We start from the raw sequence: 13,809 nt of genomic DNA, 5'->3' as shown, positions 1-13,809 counted from the left end.
GGTGTTAGAAGTCGTCTCCTGTCTTTCTTTAGACACCAGGGCCTCTATTGTGGGTGTGCCCGCCCTTTGTAGGTGTTCTCTCATTTTTCCTCACTCCTCGTATTTTTCCCCATATTTTTCCCATTTTTCCATGGCTTGGGGGGGTAGTCATGAGCTGGCAGGCGCATCTCTTCTGGCCGACTGTACACAACTTCATGTTAGACCTGGCCGACTCAAGTTTGCTGGCCGACTGGTCTATGAGGGCTGGTCGTGGCGATTTGTCCCTATCTGCTGCCTCTGGAGCAGGCCGACTGCTGCCTAGAGTCCATAAAAAATGGACCCCCACACCCCTTGCCATGGTGTATCATTCATTCGGGATTCTTGTGTATATACAGAGTTCATACCCAGCCACTCTCTTGTCTGCATTTTTTCTCCTTCCGCTCCCAATTCAGTTTGTTGTAGGCTAGCGTTTGTCTTCTACGTGGGCCTCTGTTCAGCGTGGAGTCCTGCACGTGTTTGCTCTCAGTTGTGTGTGTCATATTCCGCTGCGCATTCCGACAGTACCTACTTGCAGCCTTTCCACTATAAATTCAAGAGGAGGATTCCATGGCTTCTACACCGACTGTCATCTCTTCATCTATTCCCCAACTTCCCAAGGAATCCATCCTAGATGGGACCGACTACCTTGATTGGTCTTTGCACATGAAGACTTTACTCCGGTATCATTGGCTATGGGGTATTGTTACTGGGGCCAACGCCCAACCAACTGCAACTTCTCCTCAAGCTGAGATTGATGCATGGCTTGATAAGAATGCTCGCGCACATGTGTTCATCATCTTCAACATTAAACCGTCTGTTGCTCGTCAATTTGACGACAATGATGATGAGACCACATAAGAATTGTGGGATGCCATTCAAAGGAGGTATCATAAAGAGAACTCTACTCAGAAGACTACCTTAGAGAATTAGCTTGCCAACCTGAACATCTCCAACACTGCCAACATCATGGATTCCATCACGGAGTTCATTACCATCCAGAAGCAGTTGGTCTCTTTAGGGAGCAGGAGACCAAGGCTAGTGCTGAAGACTTCGTTAATCGGCTTCTCGCCAAATTTCCCCAAACTTTCTCATCTTTCTGTGATACCATTTCACTTCTTCCCTCTACTCCCGATCTGCATATTGTTGTTGACATGCTTCACATTAGAGCTACCACGCACAACTCCTTTATTTCTTTGTGTTATTCCTCTAAGGTTCTTGCTTTCATCGATTAACATTGTATCGTAGAAGCCTTGAGCTTGTAGTAGCCTGGAAGAAGTCCCCCCCCCGGGCCGTCGTTGCTGCCTGCGCTCCCCCTCTCCTCATCCTTCGTCGCCTTGCTCCCTCGCATCCACCCTCGCCTCCTGTGCCTCCCGCCGCCCCCTGCTTCCGCCTTCGCTTGCGCCTCCAATCGCCCGTCTTGCCCACCCTCGCTGCCTACGCCTCCCATCACCCCCTGCTCCCGCCTGCATCACCCCCTGCCTTCCAATGCCCCTGCCCACCAGCGTTTCTACGCACCCCTCCCCCCGCCTTCGCACCCTAGCTCCTTCCCACCTACTCCGCCTCCCTCCTCTCTATCTTGCCCACCAACAACGCCTGGTCCCCCCCCTCTGTTCCTATCTGCAACTCCCCCCGCCTTTCTGCCCCCCCCTTTTTCCTTGCGTTCTCCCTTTTTTGCTCCCGTTTGTCGCCCCCTCTCTTTCTTTGTCGTCGACAGCATCCTCAGCTTGTGGCTTTTTCTCTAATTTCAGCCTCTTCTAGTCTTCACCCTCAAGAGGACTCCATGGCAGCCGCTCGGTCTCCCCAGACCGAGGCTACCGTTACCTGCCTTTCGTTTTCTGAAGCGGATCTGAAGCAGACCTACAGCTTCTCGCTACGACTGTTGCATCCCTAGAGGCCTCCACTCTATTTTGCAAGATTGTCGATAGCCGCCCCGCGCGTGGCCAACTTAGAGATCTCTTTCAGGCTAGCCTCCTACGTGTGCCTACAAAAATCGCAGATATTCATACATTGGGGCGTGGCTACTACCAGGTTGACTTCGATTCACCAGCGGCGTCTAATCTTGTCATGCAACTAAGCCCCGTTGCATTGCGTACAGCCCAAGCCTTCTTTGCACGGTGGTAGCACGGCTTCGACCCGGCATCTGACCCTCTAGCTGGAGTTTCAGGCTTTCCCGTAACAATCTACTTTCCAAGCCTCGTGAAGGAATACCTTCCTCTTCTCCCAGTGATTGGTGGTGCCATCGGGAGAGTGATGGAATCCCCCCCCCCCACCACTGCCTCAGCCCTCGCACGCACAGACCGGATTCCATCGCTCCGCATCTGTGTTGCCTCACCCCTCACATGATACCTATCCCCAGTCTCCAAGGCGACCCCATTATGCAAAGAGTGGAGTATTGCGGCCTTCCAAGCCAATGTTTCATTTGCAAGCAGATGCGTCATCTGGCCAAAGCCTGCCTCAGCGTCAATCTAGGAGACCGCCCTCGATGGTTCCCCCTCCTACTTCCCGCTCCTATCCGCACCAGGGTGCCGAGGGAGGAGCAGGTTCCCAGGCCACAGAGCACCAAGTACTGACCATGGATGACCCAGCAGCTGAAGAGTGGCGGACGGTTGGCCCCCACCCGGGTCGCCCGCCGAGCACCGGAACTGAGCGTCGCTGCCGTGCACGCCAGGCTGGCAACATGCAAGAGGATTTGGTTCTGTCAAAGAACCGTTACGAGTACTTATCACAGCATCCGCCCGCAGAAGGCGGGCCCCCTCCAATCATGGCGAGCCCCCCCCTCCGATGTGGCGGGGTCGATTCCTCATCGTGACTCCTCTTCTAGCCCTTAGTGCCCAGTGGGGCCGAATGACCCTACCCTCTCCCCATCGAGCCTTCCCCGACAGCGTCCCTCTCCAACGGACACCTCTCAGCAGCCTCCTCCTCCGCCTTCCCACTCCCCCTTGCCTCCTCCCTCCCCCCCCCCCGCTCCTCTTTTCCGCCTCTCCAAAGAATTCTCATCGGCCCCCAGCAACCCCTAATCCGAAGAGGAGACAGCCGATGAGTTCCATTCGTCGCCTGATTCATCGTTTCTCAGAGCTGGTGGAGATGACCACTGCAGCCTCACCCGTGAGGGCTCTCCCACCTGAGTCCCCAGGCGGGCCCCCCAAAATCTTGGAACTGCCTATGGTTTATAGTTTCTTCCGGTGTCTTCCGACGGAAGGGACAGACCAATTTGAGGAGACCGGAGCCCCTATTCGCTGCAGACACTCTATGCCAGAGAATGGCGCGATGATCTTCTCTTTCCCCTTGAGTGCAGCCCCGGGGACAGAGTGGGATCCACAGTCGGTGGCTACTACCATTTTGGGCCAAGCAATTGAGCTATCGCACCATCTTCAGGATCTCCGCATCACCAACATTCTTACTCATCTATGGCCTCTGGCCAGGATGGAGCTTGGCGGATCAGCCCACAGAAACCAGGGAGGGGAGATGGTGACCTCCGGCCTGGAGGTGCTACATTTTGTGTTTATACATACCACTAGTGCAGTACCCCTCCCCCCTTCTTATAGATATCTTCATTGTGACTGATGGAGCACGAAGTATGCATATTATCACACTCGGGCAAAGTGGTAGTACATGGAGGGCAGGATCCACGCCCACTTGGCGCGACTTCGCACCTGGACAGATTGTGACTATTCCCCGTCTAAACCCGCACCCAAGACAACCAATAGTTCCACCTCACACAGAGATTGATATGAGGATTGTCTCATAGAACATTCAGGGTTTAGGGGGGCGTCAGTGCTTTCAGGGACGTGGCGTCCTCAGAGGAGGAGAGCTTCAGCGAGCTATGGTGGGGGGACCTATAGACATTCTTTTCCTCCAGGAGCATCACTTTACTAAGCGGCACACCCACCGCTGCGGGAAGATTCTACCAAGGAGGAGTCATACTTTTTGGTTCCCAGCCTTCGGCCCGAGAGAAGTGGCTCTCTCTGTCAGTGAGCAGCTTCTACCGTCTGTGACAGGATCAAGAGTCATAGTTCCAGGACGTGCCCAGTGGGTTACCATTCTGCTTGGTGAGCATAGAGTTGGCTTCCTCAACGTTTATGCCCCAAATGCTGTTGCAAGTAGAGCTATCTTGTGGAGCACTATCCGACAGGCCCTGCCCCAAGCTGATTTTTGGTGCATGGGCAGTGACTTCAATATGATAGAGGCAACAGAGGACAGACTTGGAGGTGGCTCGGCCACAGTCACAGGAGCGGAGTACTCTACATGGGAGGAGATGATATTGATTCTTAGGGGACAGGACCCTTGGCATCTCCCAGAGTTTGGGCATAGCCCTGGGAGTCTTAGCTTCTCTCGATTGGATAGGCGGAGCAATGGCCCCAACCTCTCTCGGCTAGACAAGTTTTACATCGATGAGTGGGCTTGCAGTCATGGAGGCATGGTTGGTATTCTGGCAGGCACTACATTTTCAGATCATGCCCCAATTATTATGTCCCTAGAGGACCCTTGGAGGCACGACAGGCATGCGAGCTCCACAATTCTAGACAACCTCATTCAGGACCCCGAGATCTGCAATCGGATCGAGCAGATATGAGCGGGACTAGGCTCTGCAGTGGGCACTTTGGATGATGGCCTGGGAGAGATCAATGTTTTCTTACAGGATGCAGCCCAGAGTAGATTGCCGGGTTTTCGGGAGCAGGAGAGGAGTCTGAGGAGGGACCTAGCCTCTTTACAACGTCTTCAAAAGACTTCCCCAGACAGTCCGTGGATTGAGAGTCAGATTGCTACCACCCGCCGCAGGGAGATTCGGTCCATTGAGGAGATGAGGGTGGAGTATAGATACCATATGCCAGGGCTTCATTATGGACTCAAGCCAGTGACAAAGTCACTAGAGATTTCTTTGAGATAGCTGGTCCCCACAAGAGGAGAGACGGTATTCGCAGGCTGCGTGGCCAGGATGGAGCTATTATTTCTGATCTCCCACATGATGTGAGAGCCATTGCCATGGATTCTTCCGATCTCTTCTCACTGGTGCCCCATTATCCCCACATGTGGTGGATGCACGCGAGAGTTTGGAGGCACACGAGAGGTGGTTCCCCCCTCCCTTCGGTCTTTCTTATTGACCCCTTTCACTTCAGAGGAGCTAGCGGAGGCGGTGACAGCATTACCCAGGGGCAAATGCCCAAGCTTCCTGTCTCTTTCTTTCTTTGCCATTGGGACCTCATGGAAGGTGGCCTTCGTGGTGCCTTCAATGAGATTATGCTCACAAGTGCCATCTGACAATGGAAACCCATCACCCTTCTAGGGACAGCCTATAAGATTTTGGCCAAGGCCAAAACAAGCGACTTCAGCCATCTCTCCCAGACTTGATCCGCGACACTCAAACAGGTTTTGCCCAAGATCGGAGCATTCAGGACAACATCTTTACCTTTTGGGAGGCGCCAGCTTCGGCCAGGATGCGGTAGCAAGACCTCATTGTGCTATACACTTAAATACACTAAGATTTGATGGACACATGCTCAATACAAGAAGTAATTTGGTGAATTGACAAAGAGGCACACAATGAGCCGGAATGGCCGGCCCCTCCTCAAATAAAGTATATTGATCTTGGGAGAATCAAGTACATAGTGTCATGGGCATTTCTGACCAGATTTCCATGCCAATGCATATGAATATAGTATTGCAAACAAGTGGTTGTCGGTGTAGACTTGCAACTCACACTACCCTCTCAAGTGCCCATGTTCCCTATCATCTTCTCTCTATTATTCCACCAACACATGGTAGCAACAATATGCAAGAGAGCACGTAGGACAAGAGAACACTACACAAGGTATGTGATCTTGTAATCCGGTTTCTCCCTCTTGCTACTTGCTTCCTTACTTAAGCATAAAAGCTTACCAATTGCAAGTAGAGTCGATGAGAGCGGAAGTCTTCGCAATGGAAGTGCTTGGAGTGTTGAAATCTTCAATTTGTCGCAATTCTTCGGGATAAAAGTCTTCAAGAGGATAAAGGGAACCCTGGGAAAGCCTCCCCTATGGTTCAACTTGAGAAAGGAGGGCTGAAATTAGGAGTTTCAACAAAAAGACCAAAAATTACAACAAGAAAGAGAGCTGTTTTGCTGAATTTCAATCATTGGGAGTGTGTAGGAGAGTGATTAGTACCCAGAAACGCTCTTGGAAGCTTGGGAAACACCTTAGCAAGCTTGGATATGGAGTTGGGAAGGAGAAAGTGCAGAAAATACAGCCCAAATGCCCTCATGAAGGAGGCGCCTACCTCTAGAAAGAGGAGTGAGCCACTCTAAGTGGCAGGCAAGTGCTTTGTGGAGCAAACTAGAGAGGACACATGGTTGGATACTCCCTTTGTACAAAGGGGATAAGGTCTGGGCAGTGGACATTGGGTTTTGTCCACCTCAGGACATCAGTGTGTGTGAACACCGGGCTGGTCATAATTTTTTACCAGGAACTACACATTGGTCAAGCAAGCATGAAAACAACATGCAATTTCAATTGCAAGCAAGCACATAAAGATGCTATGCAATGCAGCATTGGTATGGACAATCCCCATTCATGAGACTACCAAAATAGATGCGCTCCAGGCAAGTACACGAGGTACCATACCCAATGAAACACCAATCCACCAAACATTTCCGAGCATATACACAGAGGCACAAGTCTCAACGGAAAGCCAAGTCCACAGTATCACATGAGTGGTATCAATCCCCTGCACATACAACTGCCATGGACACCAGTCCAATGTACATACATGATGAGAAAGCACGGGTGGACCAATTGGATGGCCAAATGGTGACATGTGCACTTCCAAGGAGATCCGCTTCATGGGTGATACCCTATTATACAGAGAAGCCAAATGTTGCCAAATCCCTCTTGCCACTGTCATATGTTTGATATGTATTATGATTAATCACCTGTGATGTGCATAAGACTCCAAGAAGGACTCCATCATTACCTTCCATATACCGTAGTTGGTCCCATCCAACTTTGGAGACTCAATCCACCGGGAATGTGGGGAGAGTAGGGATCTTCACGTGTTTCTCAACCATCTCATGCAAAGTTTGCCATCTCAAGGGTTCACAAGGTCTTGTGAAGAGAGGGTGGGTGGAAAAAAAAATAATGAAGAGGCTACAAATAATATGCAAGGTGGCTGTCCAACGCTAATGGCCGCCTTCTACCCGATCTCAAAGTCCCAAACAGCCCAAGCAATCTCCAATCAGCACCACAAATCAGCAAACCCTCAAGCTCCCACTATCTCCAAGCTTCAAGCCACCTGGGGCTCTGATACCATGTCGGAATGCACATCAAAAATATGAGACAACTGCTATAGAGAACAAAACGCAGAAGAGAGAGAGAAAGAAAGAAAGAAAGATATATTAAGCGTCTACTAAAGACCCAATGGGCCTATGAGACCAAAATGATACAATAATGTCCATGGCATATCTATGGAAAATAAAACAGAAAGAAAACATAAACATAGCTATCTCACTTGGGTGATACAAAACTGTCCATGGAAACTCATCATGGAATACTAAGAACGTAGAAACATGAGAGCAACGTCAGCTCCAAGTAGATGGTATACCACTCTCCAAAATATCAAGCATGGGGCTAATGAGTATGGCCGAGAGGTCTGCCTCAGCTATGTCATGTGGAAAGGTAGCTCGATGGCGGTGGAGCATATCCTAGATCTAGAGCTCATGAGGTGATCGTGGCCCACGGGGGGGTCCCGGGGGCGTCGGGCACGCTAGAGTGTGGAGGCTCGGTCCGACGTAACTCCTCTCGGGCGAGGTAGGTCCACAGCAGCTCGTGGAGGGTCCACAAGATCCACTATATCGGTGTCCTCCACCTCCTGGGTCCAGAAGAAACTCATGATGGTTGGCTGGCGAGGTGGCTGGGGCCGAAGCTCTCTCAAGAAGGAGTCCTTGTGTCTGCGGAGCTCATGCAAGAAGAGGCCTAGGCAACGCTGGTCCTAGAAGTCAATGATCCTAGAGAGTGGACCAAATCCCTCACGAAATAGACTGTGAAACCTCCCGCGGATCTCATAGTATACTGGGCGGCGGCATATGTAATGCTCCTCCGTTAATCGGCAGATTCTCTCCTCTCTGGGTCTCCGTATAAGCTTCCCGGCTTTGAAGATGCGCTTAGCTCTACCTATCTCCACTCTGAGGCGGTGGGATGAAACCCATATCTAGCCAATCGCAATCCGCATGGCATGGGACATGTTAACACTCAAGTAGCCCGGCGGCTGGATGAATCCATCGTCAGTGATCTCTGTAGAAGTGCATCTTCGTGGGGAGCTCCGGAGGTGTGATCCATGTGCAGTGGGTGTAGAGGCTGAGAAGATCTAACCGGATAACCCGTTTGGTATTCTCGTGAGACAGTCGAAGAAAAGGGGAGTCCAAACTGTACTGAAGGGGAGGGTAGGCGGTCCATGCGGAGCCCACATACTGAGAACCAAGTGGAAACTAGTGCATACCATACTCCAAAGTGGCCCTCAAGTGCTAGCTATCTTGAGGACTCCAGGGCAAGCCTCGGGTACCTGTGGGGATCCATGTGACTAATGCGATGGAGGTATGTGACTGTCTGGAAGAGTGCATCCACTACCATCGGGGCTGCAGCAAACTCTGCCTGGGTAATCTGGTGTGGAACTGATGGTTTGCTGCGGATCATACGGGAGAACATCATGACCTGGGCCTCTCAACTCGCTACCAATCCTCATCGGATAAATCTGGCCCCAGAAGGCTGCTCCATACGTCAAGGCTGGTGTGACGAGGGTGTCAAAAAGCCAGCCCTTCGTCTTGGGCTCCTGGAAATGTGCCTAGAAGCACCGCCGCTCAAGGCTGCATATCCCCATGTCCCTCTGGCATGTGCTGCGGGAACCATGGTAAAGCGTGGGCCACTAAAAGTGACACCAAGGTAGACATAAGATGAGACAATCTCCACAAGATCCCCTCTATATGTGAAGCTCAATCTGGATGTGAAGGGGTGAAAGGTATTGAAGACCATTACCTTGGTTTTCCCAGTAACCAAGGTTAACAGAGAGGACCCGCTAAGTGCAAAAGTCATGTAAGGCATCCAACTCTCTCTGAAGCCCCTCGGCTGAGTCTGAGAGGAGGACGATGTCATCTACATAAAGTAGTATGGGGATCAATATGCCTGCCAGTGTGGGACCAGCCCCACCTAATCCGTCAATGAAGCTCGAGATCTCATCAATGTAGAGGCCGAAAAGAGTGTGTGATAGAAGGCAGCCCTGTTTCACACCAATAGTGCCGGAAATCTCATGTGATGTACCTCCTGGGGCTCTCACTCGTCCAGTGACGGACTCATAGAGGGCGATGATGCTCCAAACCATGTCAGATGGGACTTTGATCTCCTGTAGACGGTGTAGGAGGCAAGCTCGGGGTACAATATCAAAAGCTTTGCGAAAATCCACAAAGCAGCAGTAAATCCTCTGATGTTGTGCTCTACCCTCCTCGATGATGGCACGGAGGGTGAAGATGTGGTCAAGGGTAGAGTAGCTCCTCCGAAAGCCAGCCTGTCCTAAGGCTCTACCCTCCTCGATGATGGCACGGAGGGTGAAGATGTGGTCAAGGGTAGAGTAGCTCCTCCGAAAGCCAGCCTATCCTGAGGCTTTGCATTCCTGGCACCTAGCTCTTTGCAAATGAACTGAGCTCCGCCTCTAGCACTGATCCATAGAGTTTGGCCAATGTCAGCCAATCATGATCGTCCTATAATTATTAGGATCAAGTGGATCTCCGGCTTTGAGGATGGGGGTGATGGTGTTGGTGGACCAAGAGGGTGGAAATCCTTCATAAAGGACTCTATTGAACATGTAGGCTAGTAGAGGCGCCACAGTATCATTGGCATGCAAGAGGTACTCGGCAGTGAGTCCCTCATGATCCTGGGCTCGCCCATTGCGTACTCTACGAATGGCCTTGAGGACCATGCCCTTTGTGAAGAAGGTGGAGGTGGTGGGATGGGGATCTGCTGGTGGGGGTAGGGGTGGCTGATGGGGGATATGATAAGAGGGAGCATGCATAGGAGTGCCATGTGCCCGGGCAGGTGATGGGTGCAGAGAGAGAGAGAGAGAGAGAGAGAGAGAGAGAGAGAGAGAAGCTGTATAAACTCTGCTCTATACACAAGATCCAGTACAGTGATACAAAACAAGGTGTGGGCATAGTCACAGGGGACCAAGCCTTTGGGAGACAGAGGAATGCCGTTCCAGCCTCCCTTTCACACGGGGATGCGTCCCTCTGTAGGGGGGACGTCCATGTCCCATCCCTCACCAGAGGACGGCCGTCCCCTGTCAGGGGACGTGTTAATCTTGTGGGACAGCTCGCAGCTCTGTTTGGAGACGGGAAGGAAAAAAAAAATGGGATATTTTGTCTTCGCCTCGTTTTATATTTTTTTGTTAAAAAAAAGGCCCGTCGTGCGAGCGATCTCTGCTCTCCTCCATCTCTGTTGTCGTGCGATCGATCTCTGTTGAGTGCTCTCCAGACTCCTCCGTCTCTGCTGTGACCTGTCACCTGTGCAGTGTGCACACTTGCTCTCCTCTGTCTCTCCTCTTCCATCTCTGCTTTCCTCCGTCTGTGCTGTTGTGTGAGAAATCTCTGCTGAGTGCTTTCCTCCGTCTCTACCGTCACCTGTGCACACTTGCTCTCAGCCTCTCCTCCATCTCTGCTCTGCAGTGTGCAGTCACTGCACAGCAGCACAAGTTCTTGCCACTACCACAGGCCCACATCTAAGCTGCCCAAGCCCCAATGTAATATAAATACTTAACATTTGATGGATATATGGATGCGTTTTTTGTGTACCGTCCCACCCCCCCATCCCCGTTCCCTGCCTCCAGGCGTTCTCCATCCCCAAACCCTTCCCCGTCCCCGTTCCCGTCCCCCGACCCATGTGACTATGGGTGTGGGGGCAAGGTGGTATTTATACCACCCTAGACTGCTGGTCGACCAACCCAAAATAGGCCGACAGCAAACAATATGCTCACGACTGGGAAAAACATCAGTTGGCCAGCTCATACCAAGTCGGCAGGCAGAGGAAAACATGTCGGGCTGCAACAGACCGAGTCAGCCAGCTCAACAGTCCCCCCCACGACCAGCAAAACTCTAATTACTCTACTAAGCTCTACTAACACAAAATGAGGATTTGTTTGGATCTCAGCATGCAGTGGATGGAGTCACCTCTTGGTGAGATGGCGGAGCTAGGTCTTGGCTAGCTGCCTATTACCTTGGTTTCCAATAGAAACTAGTGAAGCTCCATATTTGAGCTGGTTGGTGCAAAGAGGTGAGAAAATGGAGAAAAAAACATAGTATTAAGGGGAGTGATTAATGATATTTAATAACTCATTAGCTAATGACTTAATTCATCTATGTTGCCTAGCCTAGGATGCTAAGAAGCTCTAATACCAAATGTTGGAAAGCTAGGGTTTCATGGTGGATCGTAGCATGAGAAGAAGCTCATGGTAATATAATAATGAAGTTACTAATGAAAAGAGATAAACACTTAGTCATATAATGAGAAGGCAAACGAAAGACGCAACAAGCGTGTTTTTTTCATTGATTTTAGGCCTCTTAAATAGGCGAGGATACAATGTGATTACATCAAGCCTAATCCATGATTAGGTGGTGATTATGCTCCTTGATTCTCCCCTTCTCCCCCCCCCCCCCCCCGATTATCTCCATGATTCTATCCTCCATAGTCAACAATCTAGACTACATTTAAGGCTATATAGGTGTATCAATCCACTAGCCAAACTCCTAGATTACTGGACATCTAGGATGAATTATTACTAGGTGAAGATCATGGCAACCTTAGACCATGTGGAGATTAGCCCCTTGACCCCAAAGGCATGAATGTGTTGCTAACTCCAATAATTTTGAGAATCTTGAAGTCACTCTGCGTGACCACTTGCATGACTATTTAAACTTATTTTGTGGAGTTTGCTCCAATAATTTTGAGAATCCTAAAGTCACTCTGCATGACCATGTGCATGAGTATTTAAACTTCTTTTGTGGGATCCAACTTTGTTTTGGGAATAATGAAGGGTTAGAATAGGCTTCCTGTAGGCTACAAATTCTTTGCAAATCAAAATTTGAGAGCATATGCCAAAAGGGGGCTATATCATTTGTTGCATAACTCCCATGAGAACTCTAGACTCTTATTGGGGTTGAATTGGATTGTTCAGCAAAAGGTGGGTTCTCGGCAGAAAATTTGTCATTAGGGATCCACACTTCAAAAGGAGGTGTCAAGTATGTATTTATCTAAAAAGTATGTATGCTTGCTTACTGTACATACATGCATGCACGCAGACACGCACGCACACATACAAACATGTAAAATAGACCTGATTTTAGATACCCTTAACAAGTAGGTGAAATGGAGTGAGACCCCAAGGTGCCCCCTCCTCTCTGAGGAGTGTTTGCTTTATTGATTTGAGAGTGTAAAAGTTACAAAAAAAAAGGATGGAAAAAGGTTTCTGATGTTACGTCACTGCACTCTATCAGTGCTTAAGAGGCCAAGAGCACAGCAATGCACTTTCTTCTCCTCCTGCAAGTTGCTGAAATTTGCTGTAGTCTGCAAGCTCTGCAGATCTGCTGTGCTTTGCAGAATTTCAAGGCTGTTTCAAGCTCTCCGTTATGTGCTCTAGAGAGCTGAGAGGGCTTCTGCATGAATGAATGGTGAAAAAGTCGAGCGATATGGCCTTAATATTTTCTCTATACAAGCACAAAGCCCCCCTTCAATTAGTAAGCTAGTTGGCCTGCTGTCAGAGCATAGGTTGGTTTTGGCCTATTTTTAATCCCTTCAAGGGGTGCCAAACCTGGCAAGCCTTGGGCGCCTGACACCCTTCCCAAACCTCTCCAACCTGCTCACCTATGCAGCTCCGTCATGGCTGCAGTCCTGCTCTTTGGACTTGCTCCAAGACGGACACTCTCATAGGCCCAATGCCTCCACATTCTGAAAATCCCTTCACAGGCATGCACCTAGTGTAGATCCTTCGGTTCGTACAAAAAGGATACAGCAGGCGGCGAGGCGCCTTGCTGCACCCCCGGCAGAAACTCTGCAGTGAATTGGAACGCAATGATGCTGATGCAAAAACTGGCTTATTGATGTGATGAAGCTTCTGCCAGAAAAGCAGGAAAAGCAAAAACTACCAAAGAAAATGATGGGAAGGAACGCACCTTGACGTCGGCAGGCTGCCAGTAGATGAAGAGAAAATAGCCGATGATGAGGCCGATGGCTGTGCCAAAACCGAAGCCGAAGATGCCAAGGATGGTGCTGAAGAAACCCATGGGGTGGTAGTGGTAGCGATGGTGATGCAGCAGTACAGATGCTCCCCTTGCAGCGATGGATTTATGAGAAAACGAGGTGAATTTGGACCCCGGTTTAGCCAGCTGGCGATTTCCTTTAGTTTCTAGATTGTCTACAAAAGTGCAACAGAGTCTAGGACCTTGTAAAAGATAACTTGTTGACTCGTGTGTGTGTGTGTGTGTGTGTGTGTGTGTGTGTGAGAGAGAGAGAGAGAGAGTGAGAGAGAGAGAGAGAGAATTCATGTGAGTGAGAGAGTGTGTGTGTGTGTGTGTGTGTGTGTGTGTGTGTGTGTGTTGTGAGTGCACACGATAACTTGTTGACTAGTGTGTGTGTGTGCCTTGAAAAGAGAGAGAGAGAGAGGAGTTTTCCCACCATGTATTGAGTGTGGGTAGTAGAGAGAGAGAGAGAGATTTTCCACCCACGCATGCGTCTCGGTGTGAGTGTGTACATGTGTAGAGAGAGAGAGAGAGAGAGAGAGAGAGAG

At 50.1% G+C, this 13,809-nt stretch overlaps 1 protein-coding gene across 1 annotated transcript in view; it reads right to left on the bottom strand.

The window, feature by feature from the left end:
• LOC147606868 (synaptotagmin-2-like) overlaps nucleotides 1-13,404 on the bottom strand; it is a 61,414-nt gene extending 48,010 nt beyond the window's left edge. The window contains exon 1 of the mRNA XM_086791098.1: nucleotides 13,196-13,404. Coding sequence (XP_086647224.1) covers nucleotides 13,196-13,306 — 111 coding nt within the window. The 5' untranslated portion in view covers nucleotides 13,307-13,404. The remainder of the gene's footprint in view (nucleotides 1-13,195) is intronic.
• Between the last annotated feature and the right edge of the window lie 405 nt (nucleotides 13,405-13,809).

Source organism: Cibotium barometz, chromosome 56 (genome assembly GCF_041138505.1).
Source record: "Cibotium barometz isolate CiBa-2024 chromosome 56, ASM4113850v1, whole genome shotgun sequence".
Taxonomy (NCBI): domain Eukaryota; kingdom Viridiplantae; phylum Streptophyta; class Polypodiopsida; order Cyatheales; family Cibotiaceae; genus Cibotium; species Cibotium barometz.
Note: the sequence above shows the minus strand (reverse complement) of the source record. Positions and strands in the feature narration are given on the sequence as shown.